The sequence below is a fragment of the Ischnura elegans genome, chromosome 10 (genome assembly GCF_921293095.1).
Source record: "Ischnura elegans chromosome 10, ioIscEleg1.1, whole genome shotgun sequence".
Classification (NCBI taxonomy): domain Eukaryota; kingdom Metazoa; phylum Arthropoda; class Insecta; order Odonata; family Coenagrionidae; genus Ischnura; species Ischnura elegans.
In genome coordinates, this window is record NC_060255.1 from 35,066,938 (window position 1) to 35,089,396 (window position 22,459).

Sequence of the window (22,459 nt, forward strand, 5' to 3'; positions counted from 1 at the left end):
CTGTTTCATTAATTTGCTAAGACGGTGTCGTTCATATGAAACGCAAGACCTGAGGGCACCTAAAACGTCTCAACAGGGATGTAGGCTTGGTATTATGGCGAGAGTAATGTGATTCTACCAGGTTTGAATTTTTTATGAGTTATTGTTTCCTTTATATGTAAATGAAAATTCATTTATTGTGATCACATATTAAAGAGTATTCGGGTATTTAAATTTGGCTTTGATATCGGCGTTAATTTTTTTCTATTTTGAAAGTTGCGTTGGCGTATAGTTATTAACTTCCTGGAAAAATAATAGGAAAAATGATTCACCGACAAGGGGAGTGTCACAAAAGTGGGTCTCAGATTTCAATTTATTTATTTATTTATTTAGTCCAAAAACAGCACGAGGCCAATTACAGAGGACTACAATAACAGGAGAAATAATTACATAACATTAAGCAACGTAACCAACAAAAACAAAAAAAATTCAACAGTAATTACAAATAATAACAAAGAATAGTCATCAGGTGGGGCGAGGAATAGGGGGAAAATTACGATAGTGATGGTGCAAGTTGGGTGTGGGATGAAAAAAAGGATCAAAATTTGGAACACATTTGGCATATGAGTTAATGGAAGAAGGAAGTCTGAATAGAAAAGAACGTTTAGAAACAGAAAGGCGGGGGGTGAAACAATGAAATAGGTCACTCGACCTCGTCGTGCGCGAAGGAACACGAAGCGGAAAAAAAGAAAGAAGGTCTGATGACCTGTATTTGCCATTGATGATATTTAAAAAGAGTCTCCGGTCATTGAGGATACGGCGATCAGCTAAAGTAGAAATGCCAAGAGAGGATCTAATCTTATTGAGGGAGAAGTTACGAAAAGGCAAGTGGCGGTAGCGGACAACAGAAAGGAAAAAATTCAATGGACGTTCCAGGAGCTTTAATGAAGAAGGTGGGGCCGAAGACCAGATTTGGCTGCAGTATTCTAGGACCGGAGAGACACAGGAAAGGAAGAAGGTGCGTAGAGCAATTAAATCCAACACCTCACTATGGCGATACATCATACCCACCAAAGACATAGCGCGGGTGGAAATGGATTTAATGTGCTCACGAAAGAGCAGCTTAGAGTCAAAAATAACCCCTAAATCCTTCTGAGAGGTGACCGAAGGAATATGATGTCCAGATAATCGGTAATTTATACTCAGGATAGACTTGCGTAGACTCGCGTGTTTTCTCAAACTAAACTTTGTAGTGTTCTGGCCCATCGGGAGCTGTCTACAAATCACCTCCATATAGGGTGAGTCTGTGGTGGTCTAGGGTGAGTAGTGAGATATAGGGTGAGCTGTCTACAAATCACCTCCATAGGGTTAGTCAAAATGAAATGTAGCCCAGTGGTTGCGGTGAGCGACTCTCGTTAGGAGGTCTCCGTTTCAAATCTCGGAGTTGTATATTCTTAATTTGTTTTTGCTTTTCATTTTAAAGAAAGCTTATATTCATCCTTTTCCATGGTTTTCACTGAAAATTTTGTTTTCTGCGTGGTAATCTTTTTCTGCAATGCGACAGTGTCTGCTGTTTTTTCAAACAGAAGCATTCTTTCAATAAAGCTATTTCCGTGCCGCAAAACGAAGCGTTTTGGTGGGTGTGAGGGTTATCCGTGGACAGCTCCCGATGGACTAAAACATTACAAAGTTTGATTGAAATCTGAGTCTCAGTTTTTTGACACTCTCTTTGTGAGTGCATTCCCTTCTTTATTATCAGCGAGCATTTTCCGGCATGCAATGCACCAAGTGTGGAAATTTTATGCATTTTTAAGGTGTTTTCTCAAATTATGAAATAATGTACAGTTTATGTTATGGTATATGTATAGTATATGTATAATTTAGTACAGAAATATATCTTGTCGAGTACACATATGTATATCGTATTTTATAATTATGTAATTTTGTACTTCAAATGCTGACATTTTATACTACATCACTCTTTTTTATCAAGAAGACAAAATCTGAAAGCCATCTTCCTTTTCGTATCTGAATGGCTTGCGACCTATATATCAAAATTCTTCCTGCTTGATCTTGGTGGATTTATTTGGAAGTCTGGCAGTGTTTTGATGATTAAACTCTTCCCTCTCTATGAGTTGTGATAAGATCGTTCCTCGAAGGGACGATTAGAAAATATTGTGACACACATAAAATAGTTTTCGTAAAAATTACTTGTTATTCTCTACTTATATACCGTGAGGAAATGATGGAGATTTTTTGTATTAAAGAAACGTAAATTAATATCTGAAACCTATTCCCTTGCACAGTGTTTATCAATTCACTTTCTCTTTGTTCATATGCAGTGAAATACGCGCGGATTACGGTGGAAATGGTATGCTGAAGATTCTGCTCCAACCAAACATGTTTTGTCGTCATAGTCACTTAATTAAATGCTACCATGGTGAATATCGAAGTCTTTGTAACACTTATCGTGTAACTGAATGCATAATTTAAACTTTATAACTGAATTTAAGTACTGAATTCCTGAATTTCAGTCGTTTACGCCATTATTAATAAGTAAATGAAGATATCAATGACTATTTGATACATTATTGCTCTTGCTTTTCCAACCATCGAAGCCAATAGTGTTAGAAAATAAGAACAATCTTAAATATTCATGGTCATTGCTTGAATAAGTCTTAGTTTTCAGTTCATAAAGAATGAATTTCAATAAATAAGCCACTGGTCTCTGGTATCGTCTATAATTTCGGCATTTATTCCTAAGGTGCATTGTCTGTAGTAATCATTGTGCAAAGCGTTTGTTAAGCAGCCAACCGTTTTCGATGAAATGGTGTGCGAGTAGAAATGGTGGGTCTAAATCTTCAGAGAAAAACTGCACGGTAGATCTCGATGAAGAATGGGGTTAAGTGCTCTCGAATGGAATGAATAAATCAAATTGCTCGGGTATTAGCCAGGAGAGAACGCAGTCCTAAGATTTTGTTCACGAGACACTGCTTGAGTTGGCTAGCCCATTATTTTTCGTCAGTCTACCTCGTTTCCCGCTTTAGCCAAAGATTTACCTGTACATCCACCGTGTTGGTGCAGTACAAGGTAATGCTTTATGCATATTTCGCATGCACCTGGCAATGAGCAAAGTCTGTAGCTCCGTAGCTTATATTTTGATTTCCGAAAAAATTAATGCTCGATGAATGTAGTGTGTTGCGCATTTCCTTTCCCCGAATTATGCCAACTTTGCCGTCCATTGTACTAGGGAATATCGCATGGAGTAATACAAGTCAGGTTACTCAGTAATATCCAGAGAAAATAGTTTCCCATTCGTAGAAAAAATTACATAATCGCAGGACTTCCTCTATAACATACTTCATTCCGTAGGAATCTATCCCAAGAATATTTCTCAGGATAGAAGTAGATTTCTCAGGTCTTTGTTGAATATTCTACTATTAGTGATCGAAAAGTATGAAAAAATGCAGTGCAATTTCAAACATGTTAAAAGCCTGAGAAGGTTATCACTCTTTTCTTTAAGCCCTTAGGTTTATGAGCATATACTTGCGTCTTTATCAGGCACGTTATTGTGTTTATAACTATACGTAATATTTCCTTCGACCGTTTCCAATTGATCTTTATTTTTATTGTAGTACTACTGGTCTAAAATCAGGTGATTAAAATTTCCATATGCAAGTTTTACGGATTTTTTCAAACCTAATTTGATGCGTAGACGAGGGTAGTAATTGGACTGATTTTTAGGGTCATTTTTACTTTAATACCTCTTTATATATCTTTTCAGCTTCCTCTTCCATTTTTATCTTCCTCCTTCCAGTGCTTCCTCATTTCCTGTAATTTTAAATACCTTTCTTCGTATTGAACCATCTAAATTTACTCTGAGGTCTCCACATCCACATCTCACTAGCATTCTTTCCTGGTACTATTTCTGACCACATATTTTTTTAATAATTTGCGCCGAAGAGAAATATCTAGTTTTTCGTGTTCGTCACGTGTCCGAGGGTTTCCAACCCTGGAATAATGTATGGATTTCGGTGATAAGAATACGTCTCACTTCTCTCTCATAAGTATATACATGACATTTTCATGGTGTAAGGAAGGATGAATGAAATACGAATCAAGATGTCAGCGAACGCAAATAGTCTGCAATTGCCTTTATTATCAATCACAGACACTTTGTTACTTCCACAATATGCATCAAAAATTATTTTTGATCGGTTTCGGTTGTAACACCATTATCAAGTACAGAAAATATGCACATATATTTTTTCTGTACTTGATAATGGTTTTAAAAACAGAAACCGGTCATAAATAATTGAAAAAAAATATATTTTGGAAGTAACAAAGTGTCTGTTAGTGATGATATAGAGCCCTTTCACCACGTACAAGCTTCAAGTTTCTATTTAATTGCACTTCTCTTGTAAAGACAATCATGAATTTTTGCGTAAAATAATATGAGAGGAGTGGGCTAAAAACTGAAATGGCCGCAAACTTCATCAATGGCTAGATGAAAATTCCGTTGTCACCATATAATGCAAATACTGTACAAGAGCAGCGAACACTGGGACCCGTTAATCGTCAATAGCTGCCTCCGCACTTAGCTATGGCATTCCCGTGCGTTGTTAAATTAAAATTTGCTTTACAGTAAAGCTATATTTTCTTAGGTAGCGATTCACAGATTTCGTGTACTCATTGCGAAACAGGTCAGTGATAGCTGGGCTCATTTATTTGTGACTGGGCTTTAATTGCAACACAAATTAGACTCACTACAGCAGTTGGACATTTCACAAGTTATTGAAAGTCAGGACAGTACTCAGATAATCGAATATCTCTACACATCCTTTTCCCCTATTCTGGCGTCCGTTTAATAATTCATCTCTTCCTTCGTTAGGTAACTGCGTAGGTAACAATAATGAGATAAATCCGTCATAATTCATGCCTGAAGATGATGATTACCCATTGAAATCCGGGCCGCGTCATATATAAAAGGTAGTGGTATGAGTAAAAGGGAATTGTCCAAGAAATCTTATAATGGAATGCCACAAGATTAAGAAAGAGTTAGTGAATTTTGTAGCATAAATTTATTTGAATCAAGAGGTAAATATTAAAATTAAATGCATAATTTGAGGCGTGAACTCGTGAAATTGCTTCAGGTTTAATAAAAAAACCTGTCGCACATCAAGGAAACTGGTGGATACTAAAATAATTTATGTGATATTTAAAAATAATTTGTTTTTGACGCAACTGAATTTGGTTTCCTTAAACAAAGGTAGGTTACTCAATAGTAACACGAAGGTAGTGTACTCATTTTGCCCTGCTAGAGAATGAACTATGACCGTTCATGTTTCTCTCGATAGATGAATTTGGAAAATCCAAACTCCTGTTCTATTGTGTCCTTCATGATGTGCAACTATAAGGAATGAGAACCTGAAATATATCATTCAGTAAATGAAGTTCCCGGTTAGTAAGACAGTCATATAAAATTTAGTTTTATTAATGCGGTTGTCGTAGTATACGATATCCATTAGTGCTTGAATTTTTAAGAATAATTTTTTCGTACTACGGAGGAATAACCCGCGCATTTCACTTGAAAGTGCTTTTTTTCCCGCACGTTCTCCATATCTGATCAGAAAAAACATAATCTGCAAAATCAACACCCGGACATGCAAACTCAATTTTCAGTGTTGAGGAAACTCGGGAAATAATAATGTTTTGGCGCTTCTTGAGAATATGCGTAAAATCCAACAAATATTTAGAGTTCAAACAAAAGAAACATCCGCAGGCGACCTTTATTTCCCAGCGCACGAATTCTGAGGAACAGATGCTGTTTTAATAATCCTTAAGTTGCCGAAATATGTTTACTTACCGAAGATTAGGTGTTTAGGTCATGCTAAAATATGAATTATCATCTATAGGTCGCTACGCAAATTACCTTCTGAGGTTTATCGGAAGATTTCAAAAGCCTTTAATGAATTACAGTTGCAATTCAATGTAATTAAACAAACCATATCGAGTACTTTATCAAAATTTTGACGTAGAATCCTAATTCTGAAACAGCTATTGTAAATACGAAAAGCTGTATCGTTTACGGTGATTATAAAAGGAGGCTTCACAGTTATATTGATGTGGGTTTTGTTATGGAAATGACTTACCATGGCTGAATTCATCTTTGTTGATGGAATTGCTGGTCATTTCCAAATCACGGATTCTTCTTCCTGCAATAGAAAATTTTGGCATCAGTGGTGTTCCAAATAAGCATACGTAGATTATTAAATGAACATATTTATCTGAAATTTTTAATTTTGAAGTACGCATTTTAGGCATAAAAATGAAATAAATCAATAAAAATACCTTTTAAATTAGCCATTAAGAATATGAAGTCGTTTTTGTTTTTGTCGAACCTTTATTGAGCAGTTTATTTTAACTTATAAGAACTGTTTTTCCATAACACAGGAATGATTAATTATCCTATCGTGTTTTCATCAGAAGAATAATTGCACTTTCCTTTGGATAAATAAATATGAAGGAAGTGCTTAAGATCAAAATAAAGATGTTCATATTTACTTTTATGCAAGAAAAGGAAATAAATAGACTCCAAGGAAAATGCTAATGGGTTTTTATAAATGTTAGCCAGGAAGTCCTACGTTTTGATTCCAGCATATTCGTGCGTATAGATGTAGGAATGAATATTACAACGCTATAAATATATAACCAACTCAGAATTTTTGGAAAAACAGCGTTTTAATTTTAGGCTTTCTCTTCAAGATTAGTGTTTGCGTTTCCTGAAAATGTGTCTATACATTAGAGTTTTCATTGGTGTTATTTACATCAGATGATTTTTAAAAATTAGAATCAAATGTTGCCTGAGGGCTAAAAGGGTATTTGTTTGGCCTTGAGTCGGGGATGCAGATTCTGGATATTTTCAGGAAACGCGCGTAGAAATGAGTAGTATTCTTTTCGTTGAAAGCATTCCGGATATTATTTTTCTCTAGTGCCTCTTTTCACTGTGGTGGAAATGAAATCCGTTCAAAAATTCACCTTCCATCTCATTTTTTACATTAAATGCCTCATTTCCGTTTTTAACCTCTATATTGGCTTCTAGCACAGTTCAAACACCAGAAAAAATTACTATCACTGTTTTTTTTGCCAGAAGGTTGGAAATAATTTTCCTATCTTGTGTCATTTTACCTTATAAAATTACATGTTTAAGAGAATCATTCGCGAAGCTCGTATACAATATTTTATGGTAGACTGAAGGCATTGAATAAAGACTGATGAATAATAAGAATTTAAAAATAACTTTTCTCCCTTTCCTGCTATGAAATGAAAATTACCTGTAATCCCCTTAGAATTTTCATAGATCAGAAAAAATTTAATATGGAGGCATTGGTAAAAATAACTGTATTCCATGCCATCTGAAGCAAGAAAAAGTAATGATTTTTAATGTCCCAATGAATTCAGCGAACGATGGAAATGATTGCCTACGGTATAAATATGAATATTTGTTGTGACTGCAGCAGCGGAATGCCAATGCAGATTAAAAATAACTATTTTATGCTCTATGTAGTCCTTAATTATTTTTGCTGTATCATCAAATTTTGGAATGAGTATCAAGGCAGTTTTCAAAGAGACGAGAAGAGTGTCTATTTCCTTATTATTCATGCACAGAAGAAGACTGCTATGAATGATATGAAATAATATCTAACATTCGTAAATCGGATGTGTTTATTTAAAAAATGAAAACTTAATAAGACAATCATCCACCTCTATATATCATCAAGGCTATTTCCCTTATACTCGTATCCAGAGTAAATTCTAGGGAATCATGTTCGTCCTTAAACTTAAAATTTTCCATGGGGAGTGTTACGATTTTGTCCTGAACCACAAACGTTACACGCGTTGCTCTACGAATGAGAAACTCGAAACAACTATTTCAGAACTATGTCATGAATGGGCTCCTCAGGTGGAAATATAAACGGAGTGATCTAAGTAATCCGAATTAATGTTGGAATCAACTGCATCATCAGTATTTTATGTATCCATGTGCAGTCAAATACTACCCCGCAAGCCGCCTGGCGTGAGGTGTTTGGACACAAGCAAGCCAGTGACAAAACAAATGAATTACATGCTGCGAGAGATTTGTCTGTCTCAGTTTTATCACAAATCGTTGTTATTTACTATTCGGGAGAAAACGAAATTTAAAATATATCCTTTTGGCAATATATCTCTGTCATTTTATCGTTTCCGTCAGACCTGGAAGAATGGCGCAGTTAATTTGAAATATATCTTTTCCAAATAGCTCAAGCAATCTAGGCCCAAACCTAACCTAATCCATACTAAAGCTGCCCAATGTTCTCTCGTGTCAATATACGATAAGTAGCTCCATTGTATTAAATATCTGTTTACGCGTGGAATGTATGGCTGAAACTCTAAAAATTTCTCATTCAACTTTTAAATAAATAAATAAATCTCAGTTTTGATAGCCAGTCGTGGTCACTTTTCGATACCGTTCTTTTTCTTCCAAAACTTCTATTTTCTACTCGATCAAAGATTTTAAATACAAAAATATATGAGGGCTATTTACTTATTATTACCACGATTAAATTTTCATGAATTTCCGAGGAAATTTACGAATACTGAGGCGTTTCACTTGAATATTCATCCAAACATGCTTTTTTGGGGAGAGGGTCATGTAGCGACGTAATATGCCCAGCAAATTAAGAACCATTGCTCCCATAGGGTGTTATTGGATTTTAATAATTTGGACTGCCCGCTGTCCACCACGCTCAGAAGCTGATTATGCCCGGATATTCCAATTGGAGCGTCATCAATTCGTTGCATTCCCCTCAGGATATCGTCGAACCTCCTCCCTATTATCAGAATTTCCGGGAACGTTCTTTACGATGTAATTGTTTGCTCACCGTTCCCACGCGTTATCCGTTTTATTTCACCGTGGGTGCCATTCCAGTAACTCCTCGACGGCACGAGTTTAAGCCGGGGAAAACCTCGCCTTCCCTTCGATGGAATATGTTTATTCATACAAGAATTGCCATGAGAAAAAATTCCCCTGGACCGGGAATCGAACCACGGACCTTTGGCTTTCCGTAGGAAGATTTATTATTGCTCGCGAATCAATGATTTTAATGTCAGGCATTATCTATTAGTTGCCAGGTTGTCACACCATTAATGTATCAATTTTTAATCAATTTCTTTTCTAATTTTAAATTCCATACACTTGCATTATGCATTTATGAACAACTGCTAGAATAACTCCAATTGTGGAAACATAAAGCCCAAAATTTTTATTGTAATTCGTAAGTTTATTAATTATATGTGATGAGGGCTACAATCGATCCGTTCTTCCCATTTTGTTAAGTAAAAATTAGTTAAGATGTGTGGAAGGCATTATTGATTTATGGAAAAACCAAGAAAACTCTTTCAGTATCGTTTTATCCCGGTATTTTGCCAGGCAAACTATTGCATTAAATTTTTATAATTTCCATCCGTCAAACCCTCTTAAATTAAAATTATAACAAACATACAATTTTGATGTGGATTTTCAAAGATATCGCGTTTTAATTTCTTTTAACTAAGTAAAATCAAAATATCTCATCAATGGGCCAATTGTAATCTAAAAAGTCTAAAATATTGAAGGTAAAATATGTGTGAGTAAAATATGATTAAAAAATGTGGGTAAAATATGATTAAAATACGCTAAAATATCTGATATTACATCCCAAATCCATGGGGAAAAACTTATGAAATTAATTACAGATTAATGAACATAAATATTTATTCCATAAATGAATGTGATTATGTTACTGTCTTCCCGTCAATAAATCATCTGAAGAGTTGATTGTTTGAGGCGTAACTTGGTGAAAGCGATTCATAATTAAATTAAAAAGAAGAACTTTGTGCTTTCACATTAATATAATGTTAAATATAATATAAATTAATATAATGTGAAAGCACAAGTTCTACTTTTTAATTTAATCATCTGAAGGGACTAAATCCCGTAATAGTTATTTTTATTTGATTAGAAATCTTTAAACATGAATTTCAAGTCTTAATTGGACAGAGAATAAATAGGCCAGGAAAACAGGCTGATAAATGCATAAATTATCCCTAAAACCATCAAATTCCATTCTTAAATTTTGTTTTTCCGTTTAATTCCTGTCATTTGTGTTGCTCTTAACCACCAGAAGGACCATTACTCGTCATTTTAACGGCTAATGATTATTTTAAATGTTTCCTCGTTTATGTTAAAAGCAAGTGATAGCTTCATTTTAAATAAGCTTTTATTTTGTTTATCAATAATGCTTAACCCGTCATTTTGACGGCTGTTGGTCGATTATAGTAGACAGGTGGTGGAACCCCATGTCTACGTGAAAAAAATTAAATTATATTTCAACACAATGCATACCAATTTTTTTAAAATCATTTTACAAAAAAATCTCAAAATGAACATCGATCACGTCGCTCGTACTTTCCGTGCCCTAACGCAAGCCACTCGGTATGGCAAAAATGCTGCTTATTTCCATTTAACATTTAACAAGGAATTTTAAATGCATAAATATGCTAAGTAAAACATCAAAATGGCCAAACATAATATAGTGCAGTGATTTCCTGAATTGAACACGATTTACCATTATAAATAAAATAAAAACGCCTAACCCGTCATTTTGACGGCTGTTGGCCATTTATGGTAGACATGTAGTACCATTTATGAGTCAAAAAATTAAATTATATTTCAACACAATACATAGCAAAGAATAAATAAAAGTCAGAATAAAAATTTAGAAGACAAAAAATATTTTAGGCGTTATGGTTAAGAAAGTAGAGGCTCAGGAAGGTTTCTAGGGTTCTCCATTGGGTAACTTTTTCCATGTCTCCCGACGCTTGAAAAGCGACTTGCCTCTCATCCTCAGGGGATCTTATTGGTTTCTTGTGCATGTAACATGTCGGAATGTATCTCATTGCAACTCTTTCGTGTTTGGACGAATGGAAGACTGACTCAAGCTCTAATATTGCAGGTGTTCTTGAACAAGAATCCGGTCTTGAAAAGCAGTTTCCGCAATCTTTATTAATGCATACAAACTTGTTGTCACTGATGGAATACTCTTCTGATTTTGCGGCAATATTTCTCCGCGACGTAGTGCATACATTTTATTCCTTCGCTAGCATAAGTAGTGCGCGAATGATTATGTGAAGTAATGGTTTTCGACGATATAGCATAAAATTAGTTTCAAAGTAACTGTTTAAGTATATTCTTTTCCAAAAAAGCGACATCGAAATTTACGCGCCATGAATTACAGCCTTATTGGAAATACCATTTATTCATATGTTCTTTTTCGTTGCCGCTAAACTTCGGAAGATCCCCTGAGGAGCCTTGACCTTGAAAGACCTAAAGACCTTGAAAATGATACAAAGTGTCGAAACCATGGTTGGTCGGTCGTTAAGTGTTTACATTAAATGGTGTGGAAATTACCATTTGTGTTTTTATCGTTGATATTCTAATCATAAAAGACAAGTCGCTTTCCAAAACGTCGGGAGATATGGCGCAAATTACCCAGTTGAGAACCCAAGAAACTGTTCTGCGCTTGATACGCGTCGGTAGAATCTAAGATCTTTCAAAGTAGAGGTTGCCCGTCAAAAATTCGGGTTTGGTCATTCTGGTGTTATACACCGCGTAGCGACTAATAGCCAAGCGGAGTTTTCAGCCAGCTGTCTTCTCGGCGAATCAGGAACGGGGTTGTCTCATAGACTATGGTGAGCTCATGGAGTGAAGATATCTGTCAAGGCATTGCAGGGGTTAGGAAGGGAAAGGAATATGGGATGGGTTGAGGGCACATTTAGGGGTTCTATGGGTAGATTTTTGAGAAATTGCATAGTCCCAAAGATTCTCTAAAAGTTTATTATTTGTTTTCTTAAAAGAATATTGGATATTCGTCAGAGCTGTTTTTAATATTTGCAAAATCGGGGTAAATTTGATGTCATTACGTATTTGCTTATTACTTATGAACTTAGGGGCTCCTAGTATCGAGTAGCGACAAATAACCAGGAAATGCTGATTTTTATCAACGAACATTCTTTGTGTCGCGACTGGAAGAGAGCTTCAAGAATTGTCTCAAGTAATCATGAAAGCGCCTCAATAGACCTTATCCATCCAGCCCACTGAGAGATTTCCTTCCCTAGGTTTCCCAAGTCTCCGAAAACTTCGCTCCTCCTTTAACATCCTCAAGGAACGGGACACAAAGTGATACCTACTCACCCACTCGTCCTCGGGAAGCGACCGAGGGGCAATGCGAACTATCCCTTTCTCCTTCCCTCACAAGCGCGAGGCCATTACAAGCGAGAATCAATTATTTCCCGTTTGCTTCGTTTCAGAACCCTTCGCTGATTGCGTCTCGCTTAGCGATTAATTCGGAGTGGGAGTTTGAGAGGGAGAGATAGAGTGGGCGAGTGGGGATGGGTAGAGTTAAGGCGACTCACCACTTCGGCGAAAAGCCTACCTGAGAGCAGTGGTGGATCCAGAATACATCTACATATACATCTATATCTGCACAATACCCCGCAAGCCGCCTAAAAGACGTGTGGTAGGGGGTGTTAGGACACCAGCCGTTTACAGCTAAAAAAAAATGAAGTGCTCTAACGAGGTTGGGACTAGCGCTTATTAAAGTCCTTTATGGTTCGGGGGAAAAACGAATTCCCATATCCATCCGTAAAGGATCTCTCTTAATTTATCGCTTCTATCGGACCTGGAAATAATGTGTGGCTCTAATATTATGTTCTCTGTGTCGCTCATAAAGATATCCATTCTCAATTGTTCAAGCAATCTAAGCCAAGCGCGCAGCCTCCATGTTCGGTGGGTAACATCTGGGTAACACTGTCGGTACGCCCGTAGCAGTTTTTGACGAAACGCGCAGCCTTCCTTTGTATTTTATTCAGTTCGTGGATTAAGTCTATCTGCACCGGATCCCATACGCTCGCTGCATATTCAAGGTGCGGTCGGATGAGAGCGAAATAGCACCTTACTTTTACTTTCTCATCCGAATAGGGACAAAGGGGGGTTAAGTGGGGGTCCGAAAAAAAGTTACAATTATATCTAGTATAAATTGGATATGATATTCAAATTCCGAAAATACAAACTTTCGTTGTGTAATTATTTACTGATAAATGTATATAAGTCGATTATCACAAAGTCGGTGGCGGATCCAGAATATGGACAAGGGGGAGGCTAAATGGGGATTAACCAACCAGTAGTGATGGGGATCCGAAAAAAATACTATTCTATCTAGTGTAAATTGGATCCGCAATGGGGGGCTATATCCCACTTAGCATAGATCCGCCTCTGTGGTCCTCAGGCTGAGGACCAGCACGATTTCCCATTTTAATACTCAACGTTGGACACGCGCTTAAAAGTTTCAGTACATTTTGAATTAATAACTTAAACTTTGTTTTTCCACAAACTTTTTTGATCAAAACGACCATGATTTTCACGTCTTATTTTGGCGAGGAATGAATTGTTGCACTATCTTAAATAGTGCCCTCTAGTATTTAAGTTATCTCAGTCTAGTTAACGTCATCTTCTGATGAGAAATACATTGGTGCACCATGTTAAATACTACGGTTGGCTATTTAAGATGGTGCACAAATGTATTTCTCACCAGAAGATGACGTTAATCGTCGAAATCATGGCCGTGATTTCATAAAATATTCTGCGGAAAAACAAAGTTTAAGCTAATCATTCAAACATTTTAGTAAGTTCCACAAACTCGTTTAATTTTTAAGTAAGTTCCACAAACTCGTTTAGTTTTCGTTTAATTTTCAAGTAAGGGTAAATTTGTTTCATATTCGTGGTCATAACAAGGATTGGTTGATTTTAGCCGTTGAATTTGAGGGATAGTAGACTTAAAATTAATATTTTTCTTTAATTTTATAACACTCACTCTTGAAGTTTCGTGTCCGCAAAATATGATATCTCGCTGTAGCTGCAAATATTGGGCTGTTTTCTTCGAATGTAAACTGCATGCATTACTTTATTTAGGAATAAAAAGGTATATAAAAAAATTGCTTTAGAACTATTCGAAGCTTCTCATGATGCATGCTCGTCTATGTCGACTTTGATCAAAATATGTGTTACGTGATGCATCTATTTCCTGGGTCAAAACTGCATGAATTATGCTGTAAAACTGGGGAAAACCTAAGATTCATTCTATTATTCATTTATGTCTACGGTAAAAAGACACCATGATGTCACCTTGAGACACGCTGGCATTTAAAGTGCATCATATTCAAGGTTACGTAATGAAAAAAAAATCGTGAAGGTTTATAGCGATGCTATATGCTAAGATAGTGAACCTACTGAATTATCGCAGTCTTCAGCGCAATGTAGGGAGTAGGATAATGTAGAATTGTTGTGAATCATTGGAGAGAAATAATATAGTTTCAAGCAATGCCTACTCTGGCGTTTTCTGCCGAATGACGCTCATTGCTGGGTAAAGGAAAATTATATATAGGCTCTCACATGGGGACCCGGGTTCGATAGTTTCTCATGGCATATATACATATACGTATAAATTGTAGTTTTCATTTTGATCATACGGCGACAAATTTTTCACTAATGTTAATTTTAGCAAGCATAGGCATGAGAATTTTTTATAGATATAGATAAGTATAAAACATAGATAAGTAGTTATCTAATATAATTCTACCGTAGATGTCTATTAGACATGCTGCTGTTTTGGCAATAATACATCTAATAGATATCTACGATAGTTGTCTATTCGATAACTATTTATCTATCGGTAGATGTATATTAGATATCTAATAGATGTTTATTTTCTGTGTGGGATATGCTGACCCAAACCCTGTTGAAAACCAGAGAAGAATTCATTCAAGTCATTCGCATGACAAAAAAACAGATTCTTTAGAGTTTACTCAGCTCATCTTGTATATTTCAAAGCATAATGCATTGTCTAGTTATTTCCCGACGAACAACAGCAGTGAAGATTTCTCAGCTATTGCACCGGGTAAGATGTCTCCTTCCAACGTTCCGACAAGCAATCGTCTTCAAGGATTGAGGCATTGGATCCCTGAAGATGGTGGGCAAGTAGCTTGCTGAAAAATTGGAAGGAGATATGGAGGACCTTACCCGGTGCAGGACCCAAGAAATCTTCACTGCTAGGATAGCATAAGTTTTGCGCTATTAATGAGTTTCCAAAATAGGTCGGTTGAGAAGGAGGTACTCCCGGCAAAGGAGAGGAAGACACTCACTCTCTCGTCTTCAAAAAGCAAATAGGTTACTAGCGTAGATATCGTTTTAAACACTTCGCGTTCACTTTGAAGCCACTCGTGGGCCTTTTAGGAGGAAGGCGGCGGAGTTGTGGGAAGAAGAAGAGGTGGAGAAATGAGGAAAAGGTGGGTGGTTGGAAGATGAATCTCATGTTCCTCCACGGAGTCTTCTTGAGAGGTATATATCCATTCGATCTACGTCCAGATTCTCCGCATCATAGTGCCGTCATTCTTTTATCCCATTAAATATGCTGCATTGGAAATAATTCTTCTCATTCCAATATATTTTCTTTGAAATTACCGTGCTCTCATCCGCTTACCTACGCTTGACTTATTTTTCTTGCCTTTTTATTGAAACACTTACTCAATTGTGTTCAGTGAACTGTGTAGGTCCTCCTCGTCTCTGACTGAGCTCGTGATATTATCCGCGAAGCATAGAATGTTGACTTATTCTCTCTTGACCTTAATATCTCCAATTCCTGTTCTTTACATAAATGATTCATTTGTGCCAATTCGGAAGAGTGTTTGTGGCAATTTTCATCCTAGTCGAACCCGCTTCTCTGATTACAATGCGCAAGATAATGACTTATACCTATTTTTATGACTTTTAACCCTTTCTAACCCTGAGCTTCTTCTGGGAGACATTAAATGTCAAGGTTTTGTCCTTTTAAAATGCAAAAAATCTCTACTCAATCATAATTATTGTGAGGGCTATATTTTTCACCATTAAACCTTACACTACAAAAGAGCACGCAGTATAAAACTTTACTAAATAGAGCTGAAAATGTATACATTTTTGATGTTACTTAGAAGCAACAGTGGGTTATAATAGGTTAACTATATTGTTATCCAATTTACGTAACTGAATATATATGCATACATGATATCGTTTTAAACGATTTGCATTTGCTTCGAAGACACTCGCGGGTCTTCCGGGGGAAAGGCAGAGGAGTTGCGGGAATAAGACGGGGCGGAGAAATGAGGGAGAGCGTGGGTGGTTGGCAGATGAATCCCATGTTCCTCTGCGGAGCCTTCTTGAGAGGTATATATTCGATCAACGTCCAGATTCTCCGCGTCTCAGTGGGTTGGGTGGGTAAACGGCGGGGTTTGGGAAGGATATAATCAGGCAGCGACGGGCAAAAGGGACTTCTTAATGATCAAACCAAGTCTCTCTGCTCCCTACCCCGTTTTTCACGACCCCTATCCATCCATGTTCTCTATCTCCATCTGGGGTCCACAGTTCATTCCCCCCCCCCTCTCTCTCTCTCTCTTATGGAGTGGAGCGGAGTTCCCAGGGGAGTGGGAGAAGAAGAAGAAGGCAAGGTCATCAGAAAGCCCCTTGATTCCGTTCGGATGGAGTTTGATGACGCAAGGTGGTTAGAAGGATCTCCGGGCTGTGAGGATAGTTTTTAGTGGAGGGATGGGGTTGGGATGATCTGGTGGAAGGGGCTCGGAAAGCGGTGACGGGACTCGAGGGAGGGCCCCGACCCCGGAGGGGCCTTTAACCCCTCCAGCCTTGCCTTCCCACGGTTTGAAATATTATCTATACGTATTAACCGTTTAATGTCCTAAGATCCCATTTGGAGACAGATTTTTAAAAATTCATGAAAATTATACTTCGTCTCTGTTACAGATTTTTTTGGTATTCAAATGTGCGCCCTTCCGTACTTTGTAGTCCCTGCTCTCGCCGCTAGGGTAGCACTACGGCGCAACTTGTCCGCGCACCTCCTGTAAATGCTGTGAGCGCTTGTTCGCTCGTTCTCTCCCTCTCTCTCCTGAACTGTAGAGCAGCAAGGACACTTCTCTCTCTTTTTTGTTCTCCGCGACATCTCGTCCGCTTCGCTTATATTGTTTGTGAGATTAAATATTTTCTTAAAGGAGCTGACGAGCCTTTATTCCTTGTAATACGCAACAGCCTCTGTGATTACTTTTATAGCTTTTGTTATGTAAATAAAGTATGGACGTATTTTTAAAAGTGAATTGCTTGACTTGTACAGACATTGGTTAATTATATCGTACCTTTTCAAAACTGGTCATTTTCATCACCTCTGTTGTGAGTATGGAGTATTTAATCGCTGTTTTTCCCTACATTCGCTCTCCAGTGACAAATGCTCATTTATTCATAAGATTGATGTGTATTACATTGTTAAACTTAGTTTTTGGTCAAGTGTATATTCATTTCTCAAGCAAATAATAGTAGGTACATAGCAACATTTTGTGGTGTATTCCCATTCGGCAACATGCTTGAAACTGCCTTAAACAATTTTCGTTCGGGTTTTCTCTCATAATATCTATTAATAAGTTGTAAAATAAATTGGATGTGTAAAATATGCGCAAACTTTTATAATATACCTATCACTGCTTCGGTGGATTGCGGAGAGCATCTCAAGAAGTCGCATTGAATGATGATAGGTTTCCGGGTTCATTCCGCGTTGATTCTTATTTTTTCATTTCTTTTTGTATGAGTCCCAGGAAAACAACTCACTTTTTCGAGATTTGAACGCTTTTAATAGAAGCATGGTCTTCGATCGTATCGAAAGAAAACGAAATGAACTTCAATGAAACGTACACTTACCTCGGCTGAAAAACCTCCAACGTCTTCACCATAGACCATTTGAGAATCGGTGTCTTGAAGAAAAACATAAAAACGGTGAATGCTGAGCGTTAAAACCCATAAAGCTTCAATAACCTTACCGCGTCGCGGCTAATCCAACTCCCGACGCGCGGAGACGAACCCTGCCGCGCGATCGAAAAATCGATGTAATTTCCGGCGACGCAAACTTATTTCAAAGATAACTGCATAAACACCTCAAGAAATCTTCAAAGAATGCTCTTATATAAGTTACTCCGCGTGACTTTGCCGAAAACTCATTTGAAACTCTACCTAAATGTAAAACTTTGTCGAAAAACAGTGTCCGCCATTTTGTAACTGCACGGTAAGAATTTATCGATGATATTCTTTAACATTACGGAAAATTAAAGACAAAACCATATGCCAACAGATTATGTGGTTTTTTATTCTGCAAGAATCCACCCATAAGTTCACCATCTACTTACTTTGGAAGATTTTCCGAGAAAATTGGAGACGGGCGTTTTTATGGAAATTTGTTCACGTTTGAGCCTCTGTATCTCAGTAACGGGTGGGATCTATGTCAAATGAAGTATATATCCATAAATTTCAATAATTTTTAGTATAAATGCAAAGTTTCAAGTTTATAACTCAAAAAAAGCCATTTTGTAATTTTGTCCGGCTTTTTCCGATTTCCGCCCACTGTGCGTCGGCTGAGATGGACTTGGAGAAACTGACCCGGTGGAAATCCCGAGTAACTTTCCACAATTCTTTACGCCGGGAAAGCCTGCGATCATTCTGTAGCCTTCTCCAAATACCATGCAATACGAGATGCAGTCCGACAAGAAACTTAGCCGGAATCCCAACTAAGCCAAATATTTTTGCTGGACGAACTTTATCCTTGGTGTATAACATGGTATTACACCCGTGCGATTGTGTGTACATTCTTAAGCCATTTCTTTCATGCAGCGCCTTGGTACTCTATTACAATAATTGGGGTTAAATTGACCACTCTGAACTCATCGACATGCCAAAAATATATTAGAAAGCCGATCGAAATACGTCTTAACAAATTCCGGGCTCACCGATTTTTTAGAGAAAATGCTCAGTGACTGATATTTTGGCAAACATTTATGTTTTTTTATTTTTACTTTAATGAAGTGATCTTATAAGATGTATTGCTGGGGACATTTTTTCAGCCTTACTTTTCGAAAAGTAACCCCTAATTTGTTAAATAATTGAAATTAAAATGTTGTGTGTAAAAAGTGACTGAATAAATCCAGCAATAGCAATACCAATTGAGGAGTTGAGAAGCCCTGGGGTGCAAATGATTTTTTTCTTACAGACTATGGTACAGAAATTGATAAAAGAAACATATAAATACTTGTTGGCCAAGAGATACGAGTGAGTCTTTCTTCTGTGCTGTCGAGTGGTAAATCAAATACACAACTGAATACTTAGCCGAACTCCTTTGTCTTCTTTAATGCATTTCTGTACCTAACTCTGTCCAGAAAAAAATCGCCTGAACCCCTTAGCTTCTCTTATCCATTCAATTGGGAACTTCTCTGTGTAGTCACCTTTTGCGGTAAGATTTTACGGAGCTTTGTTTCCGGCTGACAATGAAAACATATGAAAGCGCGTGTCCATTTTGCCTCGTTCACATTACGATTGCCCGAGAGATCGTCCTAACGATAGTTGGCCGAACTAGCCGTGTGAATGCATGTCCTGACCATAGTTGACGTAGTTCCGAACGTCGCAACTTTACGATGGTTAGGCGCTGGGAGACAGGAAACGGAAGCGACAAGAGAAAGACGAAAAGCTCGTGAAGCTCTATGTTTTTCATGGATTTGTCCTAGGAAGGAAGAGTCTGGGAATATAAGAATAAAAAATTATTCGGTAGATACATGTTGAACACAGTAATATCTTGTCCCTGCATACCTCAACAGCTTTGCTAACCGTCAATTTCCCGTTCACTTTAGATGTCAGCACTAGAGAGCAGCACAATTTTTAACAATCGTCGTGTGAATGCACGATAGTTCCAACAATCGCTGGAACAATCGTAATGTGAATGAGGCATTTGACGAACGCCGGAAGCCTCGCTTAGTAATCGATCGAATATATACTCTCACCTCGAATCACGTTGCATTCGGGCCGGTAGTTGAAAGATGGGTAAAAGTCTAATGGAGGTATTTGGCCGGAAGTGGCTGACAGGACGCCACGAGTAAGCAAATGTTTTTAGCGGATATTATGAGTTTGAGTCACGGTCGCTCGGGAGTGAGAGTATAAGGAGGTTCAGTTGGTGTGTTTTAAGAGAGCTGTGTGCATGATCGTGTGTGGACTTCCTCGTCGATCTTTTCATGCATTCCTGCGTGCTATTATAATGTGATTGCTGTTGGTTTATTCTACCGAGCACACTCTTTGTGATTCACCCTTGTCATTTTAAGTGTCGGAGTACTTCGGATGTAGGAGTAGGACGGTGTATACAGCAACTCATCTCGCTTTATAGCCCCTTCAAGTAATGGTAAATATTCTTACGTTACTATTTTTTTTACTAGTTTATTCTGTATATAACCTGCTTGAAGTTAACTACGGCTACTTAGGGTGATCGGTGCGTGAATGTTATCTCGCTGTATTTGGCGGGTGCGTAAGTCTTTTGCGTAATGATTGCTGACCTTATTTTAGAACTCGTAAGTGCAATTATTAACTCGTAAGTGCAAGTATTTTAGAACTCGTAAGTGCAAGCCTGCGTTCTGTCAGCTAATCAACGTACCTTTTACTGAGCCTAAGAGAGTAATATCTTTGTGGTACATTATTCCTGGTTTTATTTTTGGTTTCAAGTTCATATTTTAAATGGCAGTTTTAATGTTTCAAAGACAGACTTCTGAATTTGGGTAAATTTTTGTCGGCTTTTCGACGGAATGAGGTGGCCCAATCGGCAAGTGGTTATTTTTGAACACCTTACCTGTTGCATGCATTAGAGAAATTTGCTAGTCCTATATTAAAACAACAAACAATGCAACTAGTGGCGTTTATAATTCTAATTATCCATTAATATGTTACTTTCAAGAGAAGACGTTATTTGGATAACGTTATTCATGTATAATTGTCCCTATTTTCTCATATCCTTGAAGGTTATTAGTGTTAATGTGGTTAATGATTGGTAATAGAATGTTATCTACTGCCTTTCGAATTACGAGGCCAACAACGAGGTGATAGTAGAGATTGCCCGTCATGCTCAATTGAGTTTATCTGTGTTAAATTTAAAACTGCTAACCAAATTGAAAATATTTTGAAAAACGAATAAGTAGTGATTTACAAGTGTTTCAAACATTCGCACTCGCGAGGAATGGCATTGAAAACTTTCGGAACTGGTCGCTTGTATCCCTGGAATACAAGTTTCGGCTAACACCCCTTATAGTTTAGGTAACAGGAATTCTTGTAGCCCACTGGATAATCCTCTTCTCAAACGTTCGTGGGGAATACATTGCTAAAATATCCGAATAGTGAAATTTATAGTACTTATTTTTATTTCAACGCTAATAGGGAATCCTTGGGAGGAAATGGAATACTTAAAAATTATAATCATGTTCTCCCACTTTTATTTGTTAATACTTAAATTTATTAATTATATTTTTTCTAAATAATTCCAGAATATATCCATATACTTGAATATAAGTATATTCCTCAATTGATTACCTACTATATGGTATAAAAAATTGATTGAAATAATGAATGATATATTCTGTAATATATTGGATATGCTAAATTATTTTTAATCAACGTATTGAATAGAATATTTGCGTCTTTTGTTATGCTTATTTTAGTTAAGTTTTGGCCAAATGTACCCCAGATGTTTGCATTTCATATTTACAGTAGGTATTTCGTTTTTAATTGTGCGTCATTTAAATACTCCGTTACGTACATGAGTGGTCACGTTATAAAACTTTATTCGATAGTTATTAAGCGGTATTTAGGGTTTTCTAACATTTAAATTGTTTATCATGTGCCACCAGTTGGCCAAGCTAGCAACATCTGTGATGAAATGGAAAATGAACGATTACCATTTTAATAATTTAAGCCGTTAATATATATTTTGACAGGAGTGAAAATCGTTATTGGAACAATTGAAAGAATAATCTAATCAGGAAATTCTCAGATAGAATTCATTGTAAAACTATCCTAACATTTATTCGTGAACTTATGTATTAGCAGTTTTCACAGAGCGAACGTATTCAGACTAAGATGCATAGGTGGTGACCGAAGGCGTTTGCAATTGCTTGAAGCTAATGTACGAATTTCAGTGAGGGATTAAAATTCCCATCGAGGTAAAGTGGCTTAAGGTGCCACTGCCTGCAATAAAGCAGAAAAGTCATCTACATTTTACAAAACTTACGAATTGAATTGATTAACATCTAGGGTTACATTAAATAGTGTTTGATGATGGTTACCGAAACTGTGGATATAATAGATAAGGTATATTTGAGGATGAAATTAGTTCAACAGCACGGCGCAGTTGGAATTAAAAAGTCACGACCGGTAGTGTGCACGATTATGTTTCTTTGAAGAGATTGTATCTTACGAGAATTGTTCAAGAGTTTTAAGGAGATTGTAGAGGGA

The 22,459-nt window shown here is 37.0% G+C and overlaps 1 protein-coding gene across 1 annotated transcript in view; it reads right to left on the bottom strand.

The window, feature by feature from the left end:
- Positions 1-22,459, bottom strand: part of LOC124166851 (neurotrimin-like) — a 495,488-nt gene that overhangs the window by 295,756 nt on the left and 177,273 nt on the right. Inside the window, exon 2 of the mRNA XM_046544557.1 lies at positions 6,132-6,194. Coding sequence (XP_046400513.1) covers positions 6,132-6,194 — 63 coding nt within the window. The remainder of the gene's footprint in view (positions 1-6,131; positions 6,195-22,459) is intronic.